General features: G+C 36.7%; 1 protein-coding gene across 2 annotated transcripts in view; it reads left to right on the forward strand.

The window, feature by feature from the left end:
* The window catches only part of LOC134142530 (adhesion G protein-coupled receptor A3-like), a 272,865-nt gene that overhangs the window by 192,200 nt on the left and 53,280 nt on the right, over positions 1 to 27,385 (forward strand). For both annotated transcript variants that reach the window (XM_062579679.1, XM_062579680.1), the window contains 2 exons: positions 25,232 to 25,439; positions 26,352 to 26,560. In XM_062579679.1, coding sequence (XP_062435663.1) covers positions 25,232 to 25,439; positions 26,352 to 26,560 — 417 coding nt within the window. The remainder of the gene's footprint in view (positions 1 to 25,231; positions 25,440 to 26,351; positions 26,561 to 27,385) is intronic.

A 27,385-nucleotide genomic window follows, 5' to 3' on the forward strand; every position in this document is an offset into this window, starting at 1 on the left:
AATTCTTCTTAGTGTCAGTATAACTCTTGCATCCAGTAAAATGAGTTCATTTTGAATTCCTCTTGCTTGGCAGTTTGCACACAGTGCACGTTGGACTACGTAGTCTTTGCATGGGAGATCTTGACTGAAGAAAGAGTCATGTTTTTTGGCATATATAAGCCGGAATCATAGCTTCCTAAAATCTCTTGTTGGTCTTCGAAGGATGTTGACACAGCATGTGAATTTTTGCAGATTTTGAAAGCTTCCATGTTTGCTAAGGCTTGGAAAAGGCTGACAGTCCTGTGCTTCCTGCACAGCTTTTAAGGCTTCCAGCTTTCCCTGTTTTCCCAGCCTGGCTTAATGAGCCTTGATTCGCTGAGGGAACTATGCAATGTTTGTGTCTGTCTCTATTCCTTGTGGCCTGTACGTGCTTTCCCAGAGGGAAAGCTTACCTTAAACCTCTCTTGTATCATGCTGCGTCTCTACTGGTGTTGCCTTGTAAACATCCAAGACTGCATCAGTTTTACCGCTCAGCAGAGCTGCCCACAGCGCTCCCGAGGAAGCGTATGTTCCACAAGCTCTGCAGAGGCCTTTTAACACCATTCGTTTTTTGGATTAGGACTCATGCACTCAATATGACAGAGTTCTGGGTTGCTTTACTCACACTGTATACTCTCTTCCTGCAGTTGTCTTGTTTGCTTTCTGTAGTCATCCACCGAAACGTTGTCGGGACTAGGAGCTATGGTTTACTGGGTGCGTGCCAGTACTTAATATCCAGCTGTGTTTCGTACAACTAACATTCCTTTCCTCTGATTTTTTTTTCACTATTGTTGTTGATAATTCAATGTGTTAAGGTTCTGTTTAAACTTCTGTAAGGGAGAATCACACTCAGATATTTCTTCTGGAATTCATTATAAGCAAGACTACAACATGTTTTTAGTCTTTCCAAATCCTAGGTATTTGCAGATCTGCTCCAGTTTACTAGGAATTTCTCAGTACTGCATGTGCCAGTTGTCCCAGATGCTCATGCATGTCCTATGTCCCTCTTGCCCCCTGCTCAGCGATTAGGTGCTATTAACTGACAGTTCTGCCTTTGAGAACTTGGAAGTCTGATTGTCTTTATTGCCCTCTCATTTCTCTCTGATTTTTAACATAAGGTGTAGAGATTCAAAATCAGATCCTCCAGCTTAAGATGGGCATAGCCAGAGGATAACTGATACAGCACATAGTCTATCAAGTACCCTGCCTAATTAAACTTAATATATGCAAAAGTACATACAAAGTATATACAAAAGGGAAGCTGGAAGTACGGGGAAGATGGACTTTAGATACTGTAACTAGGAGATAACTCGTAGGCAACTGAGGAGCACTCTGATTATGAATGCTTCAGGAAAAAGAGGACAATGACAGCATGCATGTACTCATCATAGATATAAGTACCAGCTCCAAATAGATAACATGCATAGAAACTACACTAAAAATAAACATTATGTAAATAAGAGGAAAAGCAGCAGAAACAAAACTGTTAGATGACTTCCAGTTTGCATTCTGGAATTCCTGAGAAAACAACTCACATGAAAAGAACATTCCCTGGAAGACCCAAGTAAGCCATATAGATAATTGTTTCTGCCTCAAGATATAGCCAGTTTAGTCACCAAGAAGGTACTAGTTGGCAGCCTAACTTACTGTTTATTTCATAAAGTCTGCTGAATAAATTCAAAATCATACTATAAATATAGGTCAAAATCTTTACCTGCAAAGGTTTAAATCCAGTATATTAAACCGCTATTTTGGCATAGTGTAAATGTCATGTCCAAATTAAAACCAAACTGAAGCTCACAAATAACTCCTGTAGTCCTTAAATAAAACTTGTTTTAATAGAATTTTGACTCTTTAAAGTAGCATAAAATCATGTGGATTGCCCATTGGTTTAAGTTTTCTCATTAACAATATACACGGTCATACCTCAGTTTTCTTTTAACAAGAGTTTACCAGTTCAAATATGAACAACTTCAACTTCTCAATGTCCTGTTCTAATCTTGATTCAGTATAACTTCCAATTCTCTGCTACCAAGCACCAAGAAAATCCCTTTTTGAAGATTTCTACTTTTAACTTTGTGTCATGTATTCTGTTTTTTCTTAAGAATGCAATATTTATTTCATGGGCTAATAACCAGGTTTGATAGATTTGAATATGATTTTTTTTTATCCTGCATTATTTTCCTATTCTTGTATAAGTATTTATAACCAGTTCATTTAAAAAAATACATATTTCTTATAATTATATTTCTTATAAAGGAACATTGGAAGTTGTTAATGTTCAGTTGTACAAGCAGGAGAGCAATGCAGTTAAAATTTTAAGTTAACTTTTTCCTACAAAGCTCAACCTTGGATTTGAGAGTTGAGATATTGGTACATGCTGTAATCGCCGTACCTGCTGGCAGCTGCAGAACTGTGGGCAGTGCGGCGGTGCGAAAACTGTCACGGAGTACAGCAGGCAGACGGAGGAGATATCGGGGACAAAACCAAAACTCATTTGACAAAGGAATGTAATTGAATATGCTTTGTCTGTTCCTAACTTTCATTTCACTTATGAACTTTGCCCAGTCCAGCTCCTCTCTTCTATTTGTACTTCGCCAGTTCTCTTATGTGAAGACCAGGAGGACTTAAAATTTGTTAGTTATTTAATGTGTAGAAAAGTAAGAACCCATTTATGTGTCCTCTTACAGCATTTTGAGACTGTAGTGATGATCAAACATTTTTTTCCTCAAAATAAACCACTACCAACTGTGAAATAGCTTAAAATATCGGTTTGTATTTTTAAATCAAAAACTTCTTTTTTAATAGCAGGATGAGGCCTTTACTGATGCTATATGCTTTTGCAGGTGCAACTGACTGGACAGTAGTACCCAAGTCTGGTGATGCACAAGGAGAAGCAAAAGCTATTTTTCTCTGCCTTTTGCTGTGCTATATCTGGTCTTATGAAAGTACAATATTAGAACTAAGGCCTTGACACTAAATTAAGAAATTATATCCCGAAAAAACATGATTAGAGTCAAGCTGCTGATTAAAACAATGCCAATTTAGCATAGTCATTTTTGGAGTAGAATTTAATTTAAAATCATTGTTATGACATAAAGATGAAGTTAGCTGATTTAAGGCTGTGTTAAACATGTAAAATTAAGTCATCTTCCAAAAAATTATGCTTTGACAGCTTATTTCTAATTCTTGGAAGGTTAATGAAAGGAAGTTCAGGGACTTTATGCTTCTGCTGTAGTGCCAAAGAACAATTAAAGGTTTAATCACCTTTGTGGTGGATATGGCTGGCAAAATCTCTTGGCAATTTGTGTGAACCATTTTATAGTTCCATTTTGGTTATGTAGGCACCAGTTGTGAACCACTATATTACTGGACTGCCTTGTAACATTTGGAGAGTTCATTTCTGAGCTATCTGTTACTGCTGAAGTAGACCATAGTGTTTCCGTAGAGATGATCTCTCTCTTTTATCTCTTGTCATATAATCCTTTCTAAGCAACTGATTAAATACTCTGTCAAAGTAGTGGGCAAAATTCTGTTCTGACATCTACCCAGTGCTTGTGAGTCTTAATATTGTGTATTTCTACGAGGATGGTGATCCTTTCATCCGTGTCTTCAGAAAATCAGAGCATTGAGACAGTGCACAAATGTGGGAGAAGTTTTACCTTTTAAATAACTTCTTGTTAAACAGCTAGTAAACAGGTATAGTTCGCTGTCTGGATCACAAGTTTTAAGAAGGGAGGTGAAAGTTGTGTTTTTGAACTTAAATTCAGGGTGTTCTTTTATGGATTTCAGTTGTTTAGGTTGTGGGAGTTAATGGATGGGGCTTAGGAGGGGGCTGAACCTTGCTCTCTAATGCAGGCAACCTGTTGAACTGATCTGCAATGAGCTGATGAAATGACAATATAAATGCTGGCAGAACAAAAATGTATAGCAAATATCTACATGAAAAATGACAGCCTTTTGAGATTTATAGAAAATTCAATGCCGTTTCAAAGCAAAATCAAAGACATTGTGTGCCCCTTGCTTTAGTGAAATAAAACCTGCAGTCCTGACTTGTTTCAACCGCTCATGGTCTGGCTCTGGCACCTGGTTCCTATGAGATAAACATGCCCAAAACTGTGACTTTCTGGATGTCCACCTTACCTTGCGGTCTGTGTGAGGTAATTTACTGCCAAAGAGAGACAAGAAAATCAATTGGGCATTTACCATACAAGTAAAAGGATGTATGGAGGAGATTCTTTTGGCTGTCATAATCCATGTAGCCATCCTCTTCATCACTGTTTTGCCAAAGTGAAGAAATTTGGTTCTTAACAATAAATGATCCTATTTTATACAAGCTTTGACCTTCACTCAGTTTTTCTGCCTCTCGTTGTCTGTGGAAGCTGTTCGTTGATTAAGCAGGAAAAGACCTTCAGTGTTCAAAGTGGTCCTTCTTGCTGCCAAAGATTACAACAGATGAAAATACAGACTCTGGATGTGGAGTCATATAGTGTTTTTAGGGTTGTTTGTATATTTGCTGAGAAGCAGAAAGTAGGCTGCAGCAAATTCTTAACTGTTGTAAATTAGTATTTTTCAGTGGCTGATGATCTGCGTCGCTCTTTTTTGACCTGTCAATATTATATGGATGCCATTTAAACACTATTTCCTGTGCATGTTTCCTTTTTATGTAAAAGGATGGGCAGACATTAACTTGTATGCGCTCTGGTCATCTTGTTAGATGATTCTGTTTCCACAAGGTTTATACAGGCAAGTGATAATTAATGTTCACAGTGTGAAATTGCTAACTTTCCTTTACATCCAGCAGAAAAGATGCATATTATACAGCAAACTGCAAAATCGCATTTCTTTGTGAATCACTCTCTGCCAGAGTAACATCTAGCTGAAGTTTTTGTTTGCTGAAAATCCAGCTATGTTAACTGACTCAAGCCTAGGCTACGTTTTCAGCAGGGTATCAAGTTACTGTGGAAGTTATATTGTATATGCCCTGTATATATAGGTCCTTTTTCTGCATTGATTCTTTAAAACTAGTGTATAAAATATATATATATTATTTTTAGTTGTTATATTACGTTTCACTATTCAGTTTTATATTTAATATACCATTTTATACAGATGTTTGCTTGTATGCATTTTACGGTAGGGATTTACAAGCAGCAATTTTTTTTTTATTTTCAAGTGAAGTGTGTTGTTTAAGTGTAGTATTAATTACCAATTATTTTATTCATTCCAAAGAGATAATACAGTTTATTGGAGCTGTCAAAATTAGAAATAAGCCACCCAGAATTGTAGCTGTAATTTACAATGTTATACCTATGCACTTATTAAGAATGATTACGAGAATCAATCTAAGTAGAAACACAGTCATATTATTCATGTATATAATTAAGAATATAGAAAAATGCATCTTCTCCAAGAAATATAGTTGAATAACTCATAATCATATAATAAACTAATTACGTTAATAAGAATCATGCTTATTTGTCAATTTTTTAGTCCTGAACACTGCAATGCAGTCTTAATATGAAAGATTATTTTGATGGCAGAGATGGAAGTTTAATTTGCAGAGGGAGTGAGTACCTACAATTCCTACTCACCAGTGTTGGGGTCCTGCCCCATTGGATAGTCATAGATTTTTGTAAAGTATTTTTTCATTGGTTTGAGACTTTCTCTCCTTCTTTAATAAAGAGAATAATGAATTTAAGATATTAAATTATTTTTATGATGTTTTGTAACACTCCTTAACCACTTATAACACTCCTTATTGCAACCCAGCTGTGAAGTGCACAAAGACAATAAATACAACAATATTGGTTCAGATATTCAAACTGGTACATGCAACAGTTCCTGCTTGCAGACTCAATTTTAATGTCTACTTCTCTCCACCTTAGATAAGCCTGAACTTCTCTCAGGAACGAGCGGTTTATTATGTAGTAACTTACTTACCTAAAATAGTCCCATGCACCAAATACCCATCGGTGACATTATGGGTCTCTGTTTCATCCAAAAGGAATCCATACTGTTCACGGTGGGACTGCTTGTCAAAGAATTGTAACTGGGAGCTCATCGGGAAATTTGTCTGAAAATTGACATTCAGATTGGAATTTGATAAATTGAAAATCAAAATCTGAAAATCAAACCAGTGTTCCTAATCTAAACTAAAATGCTAATACAGACACAACCATAGGTCTACAGTAGTGAAGGTCATGCCGCTGGCAAGCTTGCTTAAATATTTTGATGAGTCTTATTTTAGTTAAATGCAATAGTGAGAACTTTTTTTTTTTTTTTTAAAAAAAAACACACTATCTAAAAGGCCTCTCTCTAAATTCAGAATAAATAATAATCTTAATTTTTTTTTCCTGGCATTGTCAATGGTTTTTTGAAATGGAACAAGAAAACATCCATTAATTGTTAGTAATGTTACAATTTAACCACATTAAGTTATTTTTGACACAAGAGTATAGACTCAGCCTCAGGGCAAAATGATGCACATCTGCCTATATTGTCATCTTGATTTATTTTTAATATGTGTTTTATGATATTACATTGCAGCTCAATCTAGGAGTTAATGGATTGTTACAGATCTGTTAAATTCCAGTAAAAATCATATTTGTTTTCCTACTGTCATTAACCTTTGCCCTGAAGCCTTTCTGCCAGCAAAAAAATTGTTTCTGTCTGGGTTTGTAGATCTGGAGCCTCAGGTTATACCTTATTCCTTCTCTTGCTTTCTCCCTGTTCTTTCCCTTAAATTCTTCAGTTTTTACTTTTAAGCATTACACACTCCCATTTTTGAAGATTGAAGTGCTATATAGAAATCCATTTCCTTTTCCCTCTTGCATGTAGTTTTCTTGTCAGTTCAGTTTAGTATAACCTTAAAGATGGGTTTGATTTCAGTTTGTGCTTGGCTTCACATTACCTGTCACTAGTAACAAACGTATCCACAGTGATCCAGGACTGGATGCTTTCCTGTGCTACTTGCTTCCTCAATCTTCTTCGATGGTATGTATTTTTCTAACTTTGTCCTCTGTCCAGCACTCCCAAGTAAATAAAATAATTTAAAACTGAAATCATTACACTCACACTACAAATTTTGATTATTATGTATTTTCCTGGGGTTAGGATTTGATAGCTTTCTATCATAGATTAAAATTGCTTATAAATAGCAGATTTGCTATGTATAATATGATCCCTGAATTTCTTTAGTTCTTAATACTTTACACTGATTTGTCTAGTTCTCTTTTCTGATATGTTTTAAAGTTCTGTGATGCAACAAGTGTTATACCATGCACCAAATATGGAATACACACTAATGCTTAGTTATTACACTTGCTTCCAGAAAAATGAGTGGATCAAGGATCTATCATTAACATGAGGACTTTAATATATAACATTACCAGTTTCTCTAGTAAATATAGATTATGTTTAAGTTTTCTGTCCTTGAATTTTCTTTATGCTTTTGCACATGAAAATCAGTTTTATTTTCTTAACTGAACTTAAGTCATGAGTTAATTTTTTAATAGCTTAATGATTCCCCCTTTTTTTAAAAAAAAAAAAAAAAAAAACTATTTCAGCATTTTCTTTCCCCCACACTCAATAGACGCATGCAGAGTATATACAGGTGCTTTTTATGTTTTTCTGGAGGTCCTTTCTTTCCAGAAGCAAGTTCTTCTACAGAACTGGCCATGGTTGCCATTCTGTACACTATGCGGTGTCAAATCTGTCCATTCTGTGCTGAGAGCGTGTTTGGTGATCAAAAGGATCTTAAAACTGTCATGTGGCTGCTTCATGACCAAGCATGCATCCTCATGGAGTTTCACCAAATATTGTAAATACGATATAAATGTGGTATACTCCTGTCCCCTCTCTGCTATATGCCTCAGCTCTTTCAAGAACAACTTGGGCCTTCTCTTTGCATGTAAATTGATATTTAAGAAGGTTAAAACTCAAACAGCAAGTTTAATGGAAAAAATATATTTTATAATTTCCCAGCCCAGAAATTTTATTACACATTTCAGCTTATTTTCCCAACTGAAATGGAGAATTATTGGCCAGTGCTTTCAGATGAACATGGACTGCAGTTTTTTGTTTTTTTTTTTAACCAGAAAGAATCTCTGCCATGACTATACACTGATGACATTAGTGATACTTCTCAAGGTAATCAACAGCATCATTCAAATGTAAATTAGAAAAGATTAAATAGGTATTTTAATGTGTTTTTCTCACAGATTTTTCTATGAATGTTTTGCCTTCTCTTTCCATATGCAACGGACAACTGATCATACGCTTCTTCACCTTAGCAGCACAATTTAAAGACCCTAAAAGAGAAAATATGTAAAATCTATCCAAAAGAGGCTTTTTCTTCCTTCACTTGCTAAATTGAGTTAGTTTTCCAAAATGGCAATTGATTAGAATTTTTAAATGTTGCTTGTGATAAAACCACCAGAAGTTCTCCTTTAATTTCTGCAAAAGTCACTGCAGTTCTCCTAAGAACTACCAAGTCATACTTGGAATTAGTGTACTGAGCTTAAGTACTACTATGAAACAGAAAATATTTATTTGTTCTTAAACCAGGTTTTTACCTTAGGGTAATACTGAATTTGTTGACTTAAATCATTGTTAGCAATGGTCTGCACAAATTCAAACTGATGCTGTATGCAGGAGACAGCTGGTTGTCATGGTAACTGTAGTGCAGTTTTTAATTCCACTTGGTGAGTAATGCTAACACAATGATGCTGAATAGACCATGGCTTAGCAAGTACAAGTATCTTGCATTTTCCATGTCAAGGTTACAAAGCAAAATAATGCTGTCATTCAGACGTGCAGACTGCATCATTTTTTCACTTATTGCTTCTGAGCACAGACATTTAAAAAAAAGTCTTAAAAAGATAGAGGGTAAGTCCCTCAAAGAGCCCTAAAGGTGATGGAAGTGAAGAGGTAGCCTCAGAGATATTTGTAACTAATTAGTGCTGGTTTGTTTTGGAAATACTTGTCAGTGTATTTTTCATGGAGACCTATTGAAGAAATGTGAGAGTATCAACAATTCGAATAGTGGAAGAGCACAAACTGTCCAATCAATTTCTGTTTTTCTGTCTGGAAGAGCATAAGACAATCTGAGTTATTTCATTTCACTGAAGTTAAGGTGCTTACTTAATATTGTCCAAGACTTTTCAGTCTGTCCGTGCTTTCAAGAGAAGTCATTTGCTTTTCAAATAATGTCCTCTATGAAAGAAACAGAACACAATATGCCTAAGTGAACTTGGGGAAGTAGCATCAAAAATCATTGGTTAGTATGATAAATCAGGCTTTTCTAAATTTATCTAGGCTCTTGTATTTCTTATTGCAAATACTTATGTTGGCTGTGAAACCCTGCAGACCCAGGGATGAATGGGAGTCCACTTGTTAGCAGCATCTGTGCTGTTGGCAGCAGCGTTCTCATATCACTGTAGATATATAGAGCTTCCAGGACCCAGAATTACTGATGAGGAAAAAAAAATCTAAGTCTTTCTAGTTGGTGAGACGGACAATTTGAGATTCAGCCAGATTTTCTCAAATACACCGTCTTTCAGATAATAACGTTAGTTATTAATTTTGTACTTGGTGCTAGTTCTTCAGTGGGCATGAGAGACCCAATTTTTTTCCTGTATTGATTTTCTTTCCTTTTTCCTCCTTACGCATGTTTCTTTCAGCTCCTGGCTCTTAAATAATTGATTCATCCACTCAGGTGCTCGTACCAGCATCTGGTGGTGGTGGTAGTAGTAAGAGTTCTGAGATGCATGTTCAGGATTCAGCAAAGCGGTCACCTCCTGTTCAGTGCTGAAAGTAAAATTAGGGACTCCAGAAGAAAAGGCAGCGTAAGTGGTGAACATGTTAAGTTTTTGTGTTAGGAAATTAATATTGCTGCTGCTTAAAATCCTATTTGTTTAATAGGATACTGGAAGTGATTCAGCAAGAATGATAACACACTTGGGGGGGTGAAATCAGTCAGATTTGGCAGTGGAAGCTCTTGAGAAAGTCTGAATTATACACGCTGTTGATGTGTCTGACTGATAAAATGAAGCTCTTTAGAATAAAGGCCTTTGGTACAAATTTGTGAACACATTAAATATACTGATGCCAGAAGAACTGACCTTTACTGGAAAAGATTAGAAGATCAGTAGAGCAAGATGGGAAGACCAAAAATACTTAAGCCTTTGCAAATGCTTAGATATAACAATGTAAAACAATTCATTTTCTACTGATTAAATTGCAAATTTGCTGCTTATGTAACTGATTTACAAGATTTTTTTAATAAGTATTTCATGGCCTATAGACTCCTATTTTTAATTAACATGTTTCTGATGCTTTTTCTCAGGATACAGGCCCTGCAGCACTAATACTTGAACTTATATTAATTCATAAGCCATGAGCAAAACAGAAAGGCTGTGCTTTCCCATCCACTCCTGTAGGAGTGCACACTGACAGCAGTTTTGCATTTGGGAGAATGAAGATTATTGTTATTCCCTTTCTGTTTGACCTAAGAAATGGAGGGAGAAGATTGGTGCAAGTTCTTAGTTCTCAGTCTTCATTTTTTTGCTTACTTACATTTATTACTATTATTCATTTATTATTTATTTATTTCATCCCATCTAACTTCAAATACTCGGACAAGTGTCCAGATTGGGCACCTGCATTCTCAAGAGTCAGTGTGTGGGTAAGGGGTTGCACCTCCAGGGGTTAGGGGAGACCTTACTGGGGTCTGGGCACTGTATTGGAAGCCTCAAGTGACCTGGTTTCTTTGGCATCTCAGCTCAAAGGTGCTTGCTTGAGCGACAGGAATATACTGCTGAGAAATATCACACCATTCTCACCCAATTTAAACTATGAGTTTTCATGGAGTGATTACGTGGCAAAAATTGTACGTTACTATTTTTTAATCTGACTCAGAACATCATCACTGTTTTGTAGCAGCTGAGCTACAAAAATTGAATTATTTGAGTGAAGGATTAAGACTTTGCTTTTGTCAGCTTTTAGAGATGAAATGGCTAACATTGACTACGTCAACTGATTATTTTTGCAGTAACAAAGCAAAACTTGCACACATGCCTAGATGGTTTCTTAAATCTATGAAAGAAATGTTTTTCTTTAAGAAATACATTTTGGATTTCTTTCAGCCTTCTTCAACCAACAGTGCTATATGATGTGATTAGTAGAGACATGGTCTGAAAGAAGCAATGTTTGAATCTCGAGTGCTTCTATTGTGATTATTACTGGACTTCACTGTGGATAATGGTAGCAAATATTTTTGGTATTCACATGACACTGACAAATCCCTCAGAAAAGCTAGGTAGAATGATTCAAAGTAGACTGCCCATAATTACTTGTTAAAATAGATGCAGTCTGTCCAGATAATAATCTCTAATCTCTGAGACAAGTGAGAGTACGTGTGACTCATCTGGAGTTGTAAGTGTTCTGTTTTGCTCTTAATGCTTTCTGACTTAATGAAGGGATTAACACAATAGTTTTTTTACTTGAAGCATACAAACAATGTACTTATGTGTGCTTTCAGGAATATTTAATTATCAAGGCTTCCTCATTGACTCTAGTTCTGATTGTTGATGAAAACATATCTGCAAAGATTTTACTTCAAAGAAGAACAATTGACATTGCTTCTTTAAGAAAAAGAACCAGGCATTCTATTCCTCAGACCTTTATTCACATGTATTACTCCAAAACATAATGGTATGATGACTTGGAAAAGGGTGCTAGTCTTAGGCATTGACACCTTTCTTTCTGGGTGAGCTTCTTTTTTTCCATTTTTTTTCATCCAGTTTTCATGAAAGGCAGAAACAAAGGCTCATGTCACTATTAGGGCACAAACTCGGACCCTCTAATGCTGTTAATTGGACCATGTAAATGTAGCCTCAGATAAATTCCTTTAATAGCCATGGCTTCTCATTTCACATGCAAACATTAAGTACCAAATCCCTGTTGGGTTTTGCTCTATCTAGGTGTTTAATGTGGCCAGAATTGAACTCTGATAAAAAGTGAAAGGTGAAAGAGGTGAAAGTCAGACACCAATATCTCATTCTCTTTTTGCAGTTACTGTGCTATCTTCTGTGGCCACGCTGAGTGCATGGAAGGACTTGCATGAGGCTTAGGGAGCAGAAGAGTTGGCACTGAGTGGGTAAAATACATGAGATAGATTATTCTGTTGGCAAGTTGGAAACAAAAATTATATATATTTTAAGGGAAAACTGAGTTTGGGAAGAGGGAAGAAATTATATTTGCTCCTCTTGAGGAAGTATGTTCCATCTACTGTTGTGAGGCTAGTGATCTTTTATCTTACAAGAGAGCAAAGAAGATGTGGTTGTGTATATATGAAACAAACTAAAAGCAAAATTACTTTTTTTTTTTTTCCAAATAATTAACTCCTCCTAGCAAAGAAAGGGAATGTAGTGATCCCACGTCTTCCTCTAGAAATGTTTGCCCTATACACATCACAGATTGCAGGTGTGTCTGAGTTGTTTAATGGCTGCAGACATTAGGGATCATTCATTAGGATAATATCCAAATCAGTAAAAATGTGCAGAATATTGAGGCTGTTTCATGGTGTGGAACTTTTAAATTTACTTCCTTAAAGACCTAAATTGCTAAAATGATTTTTTTTTTTTAAGCACCTTCAGCTTTTCTTCCTTATCAAACAGGGGGTTTCAGTAGTCATCAAGCAGCACTGTCAGTATCTTATTGCAGGCATTTTTATTAAAAAAAAAAAAAAAAAAAAGAAAAAAAAGAAAAAGAAAAAAAGCAACACCAGAAAACCATTTAATACTTGGACTTGTATACATTTAATGCACTGTAGAGGCTCACTTTGCTTCTGACAATTCTATTAAAATAGTGTATTAAATTCTGAATTAATTTTTTTGCATTGCACTCTCACTTATGTTCCCAAATGAACTTTATATTTATCTAGCTTAACTAAGTGTGAATACCACACCGGTAAAATTATAAATCCTATCATCTGGTATGCTTAAATAGTTGTAATATTCAGTCATTTTGAATCACTATATTACCTAATGACTGCATCTATGTATACTCACATTCAATAAATGGATATGTTTAAATTATCTGAGGCTTAAATAAAATTATAAAATCTATAACTGAATATACTGCACTCTATTAAAATACTTAAAAATTTCTTTCCTTACACAGATAAGGCACCTAGTATCCGGTCTCCTTTTAATCAAAATGTGTTTCAACAACTTTAGAAAAATCTTTGTCAACAGTTTGCCTGGGTAGTAGGAAATACTAAGATACCTATTCCTGTTTCTAATGTGTGATAATCACTAAGCTACGAACCATGCAGAAAGTGAAACTGCTATGAATCTTTACACAGTTCACCTATTTCTAAAAGGAAATGAAAAGTGGTCATGTGCAAAAAACCATGTCTGTCAGTATTCCAGAGAGAAAATTCACATGACCCCTCCTTCAAAACTGATATTTGTGGGTAATTGAATACAGTGGCCACTGAGTCACAAAAGATATTTGATTAGTTAGATATTCTAACTATGATGCTATCCTAAGATCCATGGTGATAGCTTTGTAATCATGTAGCTGTATATTCTACCTGGATAGCTTGCTAGATTATTTATTTCAAGTTTATATTAAAAAATTCCAGCAGTTTAGCATATGCCCAAATCATTCTCTAAGTGCAACTCCAATGATTAAAATCATGGTCTCATCGATGAGTTAATAAAGTCTAATTTGCTCATCATCTTTCCACCTTCCATAAATATGCCTAAAGATGAACTAAGTTTCTAAATAAAAAGGAAAAATTCTCCTTCATTCCAGATGACTTGGAGGAAAATGCAATATTTCTAGAGGCTAACACATCCCTGAAGGGGGTGCGAATCTAACTCCTAAGAGGGTCAAAACTTCTCTAGAACTCACTGCCAGAAGCCAGACTTTATAAAAACGAAGCTGCAGCAAGAGTGTCCCTGTAGGTCCACAAGAAAACAATGAAAAATTAGTGTGATTTTTTGGGGTTGTGTCCCTAAGCATCTAAGACTTCAGGGGTATTCCTTTCCTCCGTGTCCCCCCCCCCCCCCCCCGAAAGCTTTAAATTCCAATTGAAAACTCTTAAGCTACCCTTAACAGCTCCTACAGTTCTGAGAAAAACAATTTTATTCATTCTCTGCATAGCTTGCTGCATTATTTCAAACCTAATGCAAACTCTGCTCAGCTTGCAATAAGGAACCCTGAATTGAAGCATTCCTATAGGGCTGTTCAAAACACTAACTGAAGATCCTTAAAACTAAAATTCTATCAAAATTAGTAATTAACATAATAATGAACTGTTATGTTTGCTTTATAAAATTCAATTGATATAAAACTTCTCCCACAATTTCAATTCTTGTTGTGCTATATAGTAAGGGAGTTTTATTATCAATACGTGACTGAAAGATACATTTCTGGAAAAGGTGGAAACTTAAGTAAAATTTGGAAGTTTCAGAATGAGAACTGCTGCAGGATTTTGGAACAAGCAAAACGTATGATACTAATATTAAATTATCTGCAGTAAATCAGTTACAAGCATGGATCTTAATACTGGTTCTTGCACTGTATCTACTGAAGCAATGATTTTTGAGGCATTCTGCAGATTCAGTGTGTCTTTTGAGGCTTTTGCAGAATCATTTATTTCAATTTATTTTCAAGTTGCTTCAAATGCTTTCTCTGCAGTCGCCACAATATCAGAGATAAGTGTTATGGTCCTAGGTATAGATGTAGCATTAGTGTATGGGAGATTGCTGGCAGATCCAGCAGTGTAAGCAAAGGATTTTGTCTTCTGTTCACAGCCATGAGACTATCCATCAGTGCTACTAGGATATCTTCATCTTGTATCCTGCCTCAGGTGGGGTAAGGCTGAGACACTTGCTAGAGAATGATGGTGTAGTAAATCGAGTGATACCATTTCTATGTAATTTTGTATCAGGAATGTTCATCTGAATGTGGGTCAGTAGTTAACTGTCATCTGTGTCACCTATTGCTGCCTTGACCATCACATAGTATAAGAGGCTGAGCTGTTGTACCTTGAGTGCTAAAGGCCCCTTCAATTTTAAAGATGCTTGGTAGGAAGATAAATAATAGAAATATGCCTACATCTTCATTTATCTCTTTACTGTTCTATGAGAGAGCTATATTTAATTGTTTTGGCTTTATGAATTTACATTGACATATCAAAAATGGGTGCCTACGTTAAATAAATGGCTCAATTTTACAGTTTGAGTGTCTGCAGGTCTTAAGTGTGGGCAGGATTTTTCCAGTTTCTCTGAAAAGGGTCATTACAGTTCCATGCTCAGTGTTTTATTGAAGACGTGGGTCACTTGTATATAACATGACTGGGATTTTTTATTTATTTTTTTTCCTTTCTGCCAACATTTTTACTAATGTCTGAGGATGTAAGTAGAAGTAGGGAGTTATGAAATTCCCTTCTATAAGGAATAGAAGGGAGTTCTCAAATGGAATTTTAGGCATTTATTGAAAAACAGAAAAATAAATCCAAACTTTTCCAAAACAAGTTTAGTTTTGCTTCAGTCAAAACATCAAGAATACAGAATTAGAGGGAACTGTCTGTCTGAAGGAATAGGAATTTACTCTGAGAGGTCTAGCATATTCACTCTCTTATCACTCGCATCACAAGCCTCAAAACAGTTGCAAACACCTTTTGACAAGCTTCAGATATTCTGTACGAATGACTAAAAAGCCACAGAAACAGAGCAGGAAAGAGTAGGGACAATAACTGTATTAGCTGGAAGTTCCTGGGTGGTAGAAAGATCAACAACCCACACCAAAAGAGTGCAAAAAATTCCAGTGATCTCTGCCAGTATGAAATGACAGTAACATATTCACATATGAAATATAACTTATATTTCGTATAAAAATTCTGACTATAAACTTTTTCAGCTTTAAAACTACTATAAGAGAATGTAAGTTTTGTCTTAAACTATTTTTAATGAAATGTAAAAAAATTAAAAAGCAGGGGCATTTGCTTATCTTGGTTTCAGTCCTTCACTATCTCTGGCTACAAAGCTTCCAGTGTTGAGTCAGCATCCATCCTGATGGCTCAGAATGCAGGAAGATCTTGCTAAGGTATGCCCTGAGTGTGTCTTTGGGGCAGATCTCAAAAAGAAGTGCTGAAATGGGTCTCTCATTACTTGTGTATTGTCATATGTTAGGAACATTTCTAAAATTATAAGATAAACCTGTAAGATAAAACCTTGTTTCTGTTACTGCATCATTGCTGTGTATAATATAAAGCTCCTTGATTTTAAAGCAATCCTTTTTAAAAAAAAAAAAAACCTACACAATTAGGATTAAAATAAAACAATCCTTTGAAAAGTGTTTAATGTAAATAGGAGTTACTGCTATTTGAGTCAACCATACTGTGTAATTCCTTCATAAAATAAACATTATCTTAAAAGTTGCTGATTTTTTTTACATCCACGGTGTTCTCTGAAGGCTGTCCCTGTCTTATCTGTTTTAAGGGCTAGGAAGCATTTTCCTACTTTCAGGTCTGCGCTTTTGCTCTTGACCAGTGTATACGCATTTGTCCTTGTGTTCATGCTGGCTGTTCCCTCACGTGACTCTTTTTCTTCCCTAGACTCCATCCCTGTTGTTTTTAAAGACAGCAGTCACAGCTCGCTCTTTCGTTTTGCTGGGCTAACAAAGCTGAGCTCTTCTCATCTGTGCTTGTGAAATAAGGGGTTCATTCTAATAAATGGATAATCTTACTAAGCATCTTCTGCACCCGGTCTATTTTGAACTGGTTTTTCTGAGTCTAGTTGATCGGAATTGCATGGTGTATTACTGATTAGGCCTTTAAAATCACAGTATTTCCTTGTCTAACAGAAATGCTTCTCCTGATATGTTCTGGACTATATTTGTCCTTTTTATTGTTAAATCACAGTGCCTCTGAGTCCCCCTGCGAGCAACCAGTGCATTCAGGTCTTTGTCTGTTGCTTCCAACAGATATCACCAGTTTAACAGAAATTCTCATTGTAAGTCTGCAAAACGCATGATTTTGAATGTTGTGTCTGAACGTTTGGTGACGTTCCTCCTCTTTGTTTCAAGGTCATCAAATGAAACTTTGCAAATTCTCAAACTGATTTTCATGGAGACTTCTGTTATACTCCAGCCTAAACCTTCCCTGTTCAAAATAAATCGCTATACTCTCAATTTTAGCTAGTTATTTATGTGAAACTATTTCTGCTGTCAGTGTCTCAACTAACAGGTTTCCATGTAGTATCAGGTATTCTACTGAAGGCCAAAGAAATTAGGTCAGCTGCAATGGCTTGTATAGAAAAACAGTTATTAAAGAGGACTGTCATGTAGATGTGGTGTATTTACCTTTGGTAAACCTACTCTTCCTCCCTCTGGGTTGTCTTGTCTTCAGTTTTTTTTCTCTTTCCTTTTTTGCTAGTGATAGCAGATTAACAGGTCAATTTTTGCTTGAATAATTCTAAACATCAGCCTTTCCTTAAATAAAAATATTACTTTTTTTGACTGTATTCCCATGGATGCATGAATAATGAAGTCCGAAATGCAATGGGCTGGACCTGTGGCTTGGAGGAGTAATGCGTGAATGCCTAAATGGCTTTAGTGCATCAAACTGAAATGCAGACCCAATGACATAATGGTCCGTAAAAGTGCCTCAAGGATCCCTCGGTTTCATGCCGTTTTGCCCGTCGACTCTTGCAGTGTCCTCCAGGCAGCCGGCTTCTGGACGCAGAAGCGCACAGCGATGAGGATGTGGCGGCAGCAGCAGCAGCAGCTGTGAGTCATGTTTTGAGTTGCCCGGTGAAGTTTTCACTCATGCCTAGGTCTATACCATTATCTACACAGCAAACTTGGTTCAGCCGTTCAGCCTATTAGTAGATCATTCTACAGAGAATTCACTGTTTTATGATAGAATACTTAAAAAAAAATAAAATAAAATAAAATAAAATAAAATAAAAATAAAAATAAATAAGTGAAACAAAAACACTTAAAAAAAAAAGCACATTATAACTGTCCTGTGATTTTACATATCATTTCTGAATTTTTCTTTGGAATGTGTAGCAATTTTTATGTCCTTCTCCCCATTACTAATCCTAATATTGCCTCCATGTAAACATCTTCATTGAAGTTAAAGAAAAATGTATTAACTGAATTTTTCCTTATTCATCTCTACCTGTACCTTTCTATATAGCAGCTTTATGTCTTTTCCTTTTTATATATAAATGCCTGAAGAACTTATTGCTGTATGTCTAGTATTTCAGCAATCAGTATCCATCCATTTCTTCATACCTAAAATCGTATTTTGCTTCATTTATCAGTGCTTTTCTTTTCATAGGCTTTCTGATTATACTCAATATCCTTTCTGAGCCAGTTCTCCCTCTTACTTGATTTTGTTAGTCTGATTAACTTTGTTAATTAATTTCCTGAGTTTACTGAGTTTTCAGTTTGAAATAAAAAATCCTGATGCAGAGACCAGTTTTATTTTTGCATTTGATAAAAATGAAGTAACTGGTTTTCTAAGATTATTTTATATTACTGGCTTTTCTAAACTTTCTGAGTTATTTGCTAAATCTAACACTCAAAACATGACTTCTGAGTGGTTCTGGAATAACTAGATAACTTTCTAGTTAACTTTTAGATAATTTTCTCAATAATCAGTGAGAACTTTAAATACACATTAACATAATTTTGTACCTTTTCAGACAATCATCTGTATTTTTTGTTGATGCCATATTTTCACTATGCATTACAGCAGCATTTATTCCTGGCCAGGATAAAGATATCTTGAACTCTGTGCTTAGGTTTCGAGATGCTGAGATGGGTGTGGACTGCATTCATATTTTTTTTTCATGCCTGCTCTGCAACATTACTACTTAATGACTTTATCATATAATAATCTTAACATACATAGCAATTCCATCTCTATAGCTTCATGATTTTATGTTGCATTTTTGGTGGTGCCTCATCATTTCTCTCTAGATATCTATATAAATTTTGCTTTTTCCTTGCCAGTCATCCTTGAGCCTTTCTAGACTTGTGTTTTAAACAGCATTTTAAATGGAGTAGTTTAATTGTGATAAATCAAACAAATTTATGTAGATAAGTTAACATGGCTGGGAATCTCCATACATTTCCCTTGCTTTGTATCCTCCCATTAAAAAAAAAAAAAAAATCATACCTTTTTTATGACCTGTAAACTGCTTTGTCATTGAGTATGTATCTTGCGTAACTGTATTTCTTAAAAATGACATTGTTTCTATTCCTTTTATAGATCCTTCCTTTGGCTTTCTCCCAGGCATTCTAAATTTTATTTTTTTCTTTTGATGATTTCTCTTCCAGAAGAAATTAGTACTTAGAGCTAACCAAAGGCCTCACTAGACTGGGCTAAATGCCTCTCTGTTGTACAGTTGTGCACTTTTTTTTTTTTTTAATACCTTCACCACCAAACCTTTGACATGAGTTCCAGGCTGACCTCTGCAGTTGCTTCTGGGGAGAAACTGTCTTTTTTGGGGGATTTGTTAAACTATACACATGCAATAGATGTTATTTGCTTGGTGTTTTTATGATGACCACACTGTTAACTCAGCCAGTGCTTGTATCAGTTTTTACTAGCAGAGTTTAGTTTAGTTTCTGCCTTTTTTTTTCTTTTTTACTGGTACTGTATCTTTATGTGCATTTTTTTGGCAACACTTTTGGATCCTTAATAGTATAATGTCTTTAGTGCACTTGAATATGTTAAACATCTCATCAGATTCTTTAAAATTTGGAACGGGTGAAGTTACTTTTTCCAATTCTCTGCCAAGTGTTCAGGTGATTTCATTTACTCCCTTTTTTTTCCCTCCATTTTTCTTCTAAACTCCTGTTGAGGTAGTTTTTTAAGTTAAGGAGAGTACCTACTGGAAAAATATACTCTGTGACTGTTCTAAGGACTCCAATGCCTTAATGTCTTTGAATCAGGAATGATGCTTTTCTAAGAAATATATTTTACCTCAAACAGAAATACTGTTCTTGAACTCAGAACCTATCTAGTATTAAAGCAGAAACAAGAAAGCACTATTGAAAATAACTCAATTTATGTCATTCCACAGTGATACCAAGTATCTTCCTTGATAGTGATTGTCTTATAGTGGGTGTATTCTCTCAATTATGCTAAATTTTAGGCAAGTAGAACAGGAAGCAATCTTGAAAAATAGGAGGAGGTCTCTTTAAAGGATTGTGAAACTGGAAGGGCCAAAATATCACAAAGGCACCTGAGGCGAGAGACTGTCTTTCCTAAACACTTAAAAGCGCCTTGTAAATGCTAGCATTGATTATAAGGAATGGACTGTGGACCAGAATAAAATTGCCTAGGGAAAAACTTCACTTTAAATCTTTCATTTTCCCCTTAAAACACTTTTAATACGGGTCATACATGCATGAGCTGCAAAAATGTCAAGGGTCTGTAGCTCTCAATATCCTCAGGACCATTTCCTTCATAAAATGAGGTTTTCTGTTCAAATTTTAAGCTTTGGAAATCCAGACAGGTGTATCTGTGCTCTCATGGTTCCTTTTCAGAAACATTGAAACTGGCTTCTGTTCCACACACAAAATTAGCTCTGAAAGGATAATGAGAAATAATCTCATGCACAGGTAGAGGTTGGGAACTGACCTGCTGGAAATCAGCTCTGTGGAGAAGGACCTGGGAGTCCTGGTGGACAAGCTAACCATGAGCCAGCAATGTGCCCTTGTGGCCAAGAAAGCCAATGGTCTCCTGGGGTGCATCAGGAAGAGTGTTGCCAGCAGGTCGAGGGAGGTGATCCTGCCCCTCTACTCAGCCCTGGGGAGGCCTCATCTCGAGTCCTGTGTCTAGCTCTGAGCTCCCCAGCACAAGAGAGACATGGAGCTACTGGAGAGAGCCCAGCGTAGGGCTATGAGAACGATCAGAGGGCTGGAGCACCTGCCCTATGAGGAACAGCTGTGAGAGCTGGGCCTCTCCAGCCTGGGGAAGAGAAGACTGAGGGGGGATCTTATCCATGTGTACAAGTATCTGAAGGGAGGGTGTCAAGGGGACGGGGCCAGACTGTCTTCAGTGATGTCCAGCAACAGAATAAGAGGCAGTGGGCACAAACTGAAACACAAAGTACTACCTGAACATGAGGAAAAGCTTCTTTACTGTGATGGTGACAGAGCCCTGGACCAGGTTGCCCAGAGAGGTTGTGGAGTCTCCTTCTCTGGAGATACTCAAAACCCATCTGGATGTGATGCCGTGCAATGTGCTCTTGGTGACTCTGCTTGAGCAGGGGAATTGGACTAGGTGGTCTGCAGAGGTCCCTTCCAACCGGAACCATTCTGTGATTCTGTGAAATGAAACTTCAGTTCTTACAGAACTGGACTTTCCAATTTATGATTCACTGCTCAAAATAACCTCTCACGTGGGTCTTTGGAAAGTTTCCCAGGTTTCAAGTGTCAGAGGAGTCTCCCAGAGACTCCCCAGAGCTGTTTTACTGCTGATAACCCTGTAACCCTAGCTATAGGTCACAGCAAATTTTTGAATATCTAGGCAGGTGGCATAGGAGATAACTGGGAAGTTTTGAAATTTGCATCGTTTCTATCATAATTATGCCCAAAAGGATGGGTTTCTGTGAAAGCTTCCATTTTACAGAATTGGCATTTTCCAGCACAAAAAATATTCCTTAGGGATAGCATTCCTTAGGAAAATCTCTAGAACATTAAGGATTTCCTTTTTAATAATGAATACCTGTCCAATCCAGTTAATAGGACTAAAAGTGGAATGGAGTCATGAAGGGATTATTTACAAACTGTTTTGAAAATGCTTACAGAATGCGTAAATCCTAACTAGTAAATTGCTGACACAAACTCTAAGCTTTTCATGGGGTAATGTCAGGTGCCAGTGCTCCTGTCATTGCAGAGCTGTGGATCTCATGCAGGACCCTAGCTGGTGGTTGTTTCTCTAGTCCAGGGATGCTGCTCCTAACATGCTGAGAAATGTCGGTTGTTGTGTGACATGGTGGTCTGGTGTCCAAATAAAATTTCAAAAAGACGTTTCAGTGGGGAGTTTCAAACATCTGAAGCACAGCCATTCATTCAAAAACTAACGCTGCTGTCACTGATAATAGTAATATTCAGTTTCCATATTGTTTTTCATCTCTAAATTCAGGAATACATTACAGAGGAAAATAAATGCCATTGCTTTTATTTCACCAAAGAAAGGGAAACTGAGGCAACAGTGCTGAAGTGACTACGTCACTATATGCAAGATTAGCAGCATCCAGGACTGAATCTCCACTCATGCTTCACCCATCCTCTGCTGCAGTAACAGGGATTGCTTTGTTGCTCAGATTCCTCTCCTGTGAATAATGACTAATGCTATTGGATAAAAAAGGATTCTCTTAGATGTAAAAATTGTTCACAAATATTTATTCATATTTTTAAACAGCATTGTGAATGTGTGGGCACTTCCAGTGTGTGCATTCTTCATGAATATCGTAGCACATGAGTTTGTTGGCAAGCATGTTGCCGTAGCAGACAGTTTAATTTTGAAGAATGTTTATACAAAGCAAATATTTGGTGTGTAGTGAGTATTTTCACTTCACGTGTACGGTTGATCTTTGTGTGTCCCTTTTTCTTCCCTCGCCCAGATGACCTGCACTCAGAAGTGTTTCTTATTGAAATATTAGGGATACTTAGGATAGCATTCACAGTTTAACAGTAGCCCAGTAATTGACTGTGGCCATTAATGAGTAGATTATTAAATGGTTAATTTTATGGATAATAGTGGCCTCGGTGAATGTTATGGAGAAAAACAGGAAAAAAAACCCTCTTACGAGGTCTAAAGAGGAAGTCATTTTCTATAAACCTGTCTTTCTGCTGCGCGGTAGTTTCGTGTCATGTTGGTGCATGTGTGAGATGGAGAAGTGCAGCCAGTCCGTGCTAAAGCCCTTTGTAGCCTATATATATCTCTCTGCAGTTTTTCTTCGCTGTGCTTGACTCTGCCTCTACGAGAGGAAGCCGTAGCCCGTGGATAAGAGCTGGGGCGCTGCAGCCACCTTCCTTTCCCTGGCGCTCGGTGGCTGGGCAGCGAGCGGGCGAAAGCAAGGAGGTGAGGCGGGACGGCCCCGTGCACCCCCCTGCCGTGCAACCTGCCACCGCAAAGCCCCGCTCCGGTTACGGTGTTATCGCTTCTTTCTGCGGTGTCAGAGACTCACAGTAAGGAAGATAGTCGAGAACCGCGACGAATTAGACGATTTTGCCTCGTAGCAAAAGTGCTATAAACCTGTTGTGTTCCTCTGGCTTATTTAGGACTGCTTTTGTCAAGTCATGGCACAGTGTCTCTTATCCCAGTGCCTTTAGCTGTTGGTTTCATTTCATAAGCTTATTCAGATGCTTCTAGCTTTCTCTTTTTGTGTATAATAATTAATTTGTGTAATTTAATGTTGTCGTCGTTTCCAGCACAGAATAATAATAAAAATCCAATATAAAGTTGATTGTGCTATAACTTGTCTTGCACTCCTGTCCCTCTTAGTCCTCAATAGCGATTTGGAGTTTGACAAATTACACTTTTTTTTTTTTTTAAAAAAAAAAAAAAAAAAAAAGGTTATATGTGCTTATTGCTAAGAATTTTACAGCTAAAATGGTATTGTTGGCGGTTCAGATTGCACAGCTACTTTGGCCTATCATACAATGAAATATGTCTTTTTCAGAAGTGTGAGGTAAAGCTATTTGACAGCTTTATAATCATTGAATTAGGCAGTGGAAACTATCTAAAGACAAGTTTGATTAGCTCGATTATTTCCAATGGAAACCTTCACAGCCATTTTAAAATCTATTTTTTTTTTTTTAAAAATTCTCCTGTTGCTGTTTGTTTTTCTCCTGAGGATTTTTAATAAGTGGCATCCCTAGATTGAGTATGTAAGAGAAGAAGGGTGAGCCAGTTAGAATTTTTATTGTTAAAATCTCAAAACCCTTTCCAAAGCATACATGGTAACCTGGGGGCAACTGTGCCCAAACCTCTGCTTATTTAAGCAGCCCAGTGGCCACATTTACTGTGATGTCGCTAGATGTCTCTAATATTATTGGAAAACTTTTCGTTTCCTCCTCTCTTTTGTACCTTTTCTCTCACGTGTGTTTTTCTCCCAGCATGTGGACGTATATTAAGGACATGTTTATTTACATGATGGAGAAGATTATTGTTTTTACCTCTCAAAGAGGTAGCGCACATGTACTGTGAGTAAACTGTGCGATAAGCTATGTAAATTATGTGCACAGAAGCTACACTTTGCCCTTGGGGATATGCAAATAAGAACATTTTACAGTTTGTTTGTTTTTAAATACATGCACTTTTCACTTACAGGCTCAGGACAGACTCTTTCCCTGTTTGTTTTCCCCTTGCTCATTATTTGATTTTTCTTGTAAATATCTCAGTCCTTAATGATCAGTTTGCTACTTTGGCAGGAAAAACAATTGCACGATGAGCAAAGTCCTCAGAACATAACATTTGGTATTATATAGATGTGCTGTGAGGGAATTATCTGCTTGTAAAAGGGTGTATAATGCACTCACAACTCAAAGCCATTATAGTGATCTGACAGTCTCCATTCATTTCCTCCTAGTGTTGTGTTGTTTTCTTCGGCTATGTTAGTATTCATACTATTTTTAATCCTGCGTTACTAAAATACATAGTTAAGTGATTTTTCTGTACATAAAGCAAGAAAAATGTGTTCATAAATGCGCTGTTTGCTACATTTGCAATTTTCCACAGATGTAATTTTTTTGTATTAATAAAATTATTTTAGTACTCTTTAAGTATCCTTTCGGAGAAATGTTCTAATGTAAGTTGTCTGATTCTGTTTTAAGTGAAGGAGAAAACCTGGTAGAGGTTGTCTCTTTAAATCAGATCTGCAGTGTTGATGGACCCTCTAGCAGGCTCGGTAAGAACCATTCTCACCTCTGCAGCAGGGAGCTTGACCATATAGACTCACACATTCAATCAAAACCTTTTCCCTTTTAATATGCACTGTACTATGCACTATTCCCATGGTTACAGCTCGTGCTTCTTTGGTTGCTTCCAGTCTGTTGGAAAAGGAAGGCAGCACACATTTCTTGTACAGGAGTTTAAAACATCATGAAAGCAACCCTGTTGTGATTTGCATTTTAAATGTTTCTTTTTTTTTTTCTCATTGTACAGAATGCTGTAGCAGTAGCTTCAGTTCATTTGCCACAGTCTGTCTTCTCTCAGTCTTCAGCCTGGCAATCTGTTGATAACTCCACTTGCAAGCTACAGTTTATTGTCTTTCGGAATGGAAAACTCTTTCCTAGCACAGGAAACTCATCAAATCTTGCAGACGATGGGAAACGTAGGACGGTTGCCACACCAGCTGTTTTTGCTAAAATAGGTGAGGACTTGTTATGCATTATTTCCTTTAATCTGAAAGCTATGGTATACTTGATCGTGTAGAGAATAGAGGAGTCGAGTGTACGGTATGCTGAGAGGCTGGGAACAGTCTGTCTCTTTAGCCCAATCTGCATGATTTTGTTCAAATTATTCTGCAAAGAAAGAAATGCAATTGCTATATGACTAGAATACAAATTTGGAATTACTATTTGTTGACAATGTTGTTACAGATGCTTGTTTCTCAGAGCAAGGTGCCATAGGAAAGATCCTTGTTATACTCTTTAGAATGAAAATTGCAGCATTAACAACCTAGACACTGATGAAAATAAGATTGTTGAGGTGGGAGTAGTGCCCTGTTGCATGTACCAGTACTCACCGGTATACTTCCTGATGTGATGGACCTAAAACAGGTGTTGTTAAAGGCTTTTGTCTAAATGTGATGGATCATATACGCTAGTGAGTCATTATTTTGATCAATTATTCACCTGGGCAATTTTAATAATTTTATTTGAATCTGAATAGAGCTCACATTTCTGTTAACATTTCTAAAATGTTTAAATGTGACTTTCAAAGTGCAGAATTTTCTTAGCTATTAATCATACCATGAAACCAAGCCCTTTTTGCAGTTGCATGAGTGTAACATTGGTCCTAATTTAAGAATTGAAAACAAAACCCAGCTTTGTGAAGGAGAATTAGATCACTTGGACACATTACAAGACTAAAATATGCATTCTGATTTATTTAAACTATTGCAAACTTTTCTGAATGTGAACATTATCTTTGGTTTTAACCATTAAGAGTATGTATCTATTGCTTTGTTTTCTATAGTTAGTACATTTGATCTCTTCTCACAGCATGCATCAGTAAAAGGTTTTCCACTCCATCTCTCTGATTCAGTTTGTTGCTTTTGCAGATGGGTGCAGTTTTGCAAACCTTACCAGCCCTCTAACTATAGGGTTGAGACACTTTGCACGGGGTGTAGACCCCATTGCAGCCTTCTGGGATTTTGACCTTCTAGATGGACATGGAGGCTGGTGGGGAGAAGGGTGCCACATAATCAGTTCTGCAGGCAATATTACCACCATTCAGAGTACACACTTCAGTAACTTTGCAGTGCTAATGGTAAGTATATGACTTAGCAAATATACCTCGCTTGCTTGCTCTCTCTCTCATTTTCCAAACATATATATGCTCTTTTTACATGTACTTGTATCATTCTTACTTGTCAGTAACTGACCTTTTTTCTTCTGTAATGTTTAATATAAGCCAGCCTTAAAGAAAGTTAGTTATTTAACTGCTAGTAAGTGAATAAATCTGGTCAGTTTTAATATCTGGAGACTGGCCTAACCCAAAATGACATTAAATTCAGTCTTGCAAGTGAAAGTTCCATCAAGGAATGATCGGTGTATAGAGGTTATAAATTATAAGACAGGGTTTAAAAATGTATACTCCTGTGTGCTTTTACATCAGAACATCTCTGAGGCTGGTCTGCTTTTGTTCCTGCCCTGCACTGTGTTGATCATACTAATTAGTTGCAGGCGTACCGCAATGTTGAATCATTTAATAAATGGAGAGGAATAACATCTTGTGCTCTTTTAAAGAAGGACAGTGTTGTCCTTGTTGATCTTGTAGGAGTTTTAGTTTGCATGGTGATGCTGATAGCCTTTTTGGCTAAATTGCTGCTCGTGAAGAAAAATATTTCTGTGCAGTGCTAACCCATCAGGCTGCTTTGATCTGTTCTTAGTCACACTTGCAGTTCACATTGCAGCTATTAAAAACTATCCTGCTTAGCAGAAAGTTACCTTCGTAAGAGCAAAGAGATTTTCTATGCAATAATGACACGCGTTACTGTCCAGGGCATAAAGGGAAGCAAATAAAAAAATCCAAAGTTTCCAACAGATATCAGTGAGAAAATGTTTGCACCATTAAAAATGTTGATTATAAACC

Source organism: Rhea pennata, chromosome 7 (assembly GCF_028389875.1).
Source record: "Rhea pennata isolate bPtePen1 chromosome 7, bPtePen1.pri, whole genome shotgun sequence".
In the NCBI taxonomy this organism is placed as follows: Eukaryota; Metazoa; Chordata; class Aves; order Rheiformes; family Rheidae; genus Rhea; species Rhea pennata.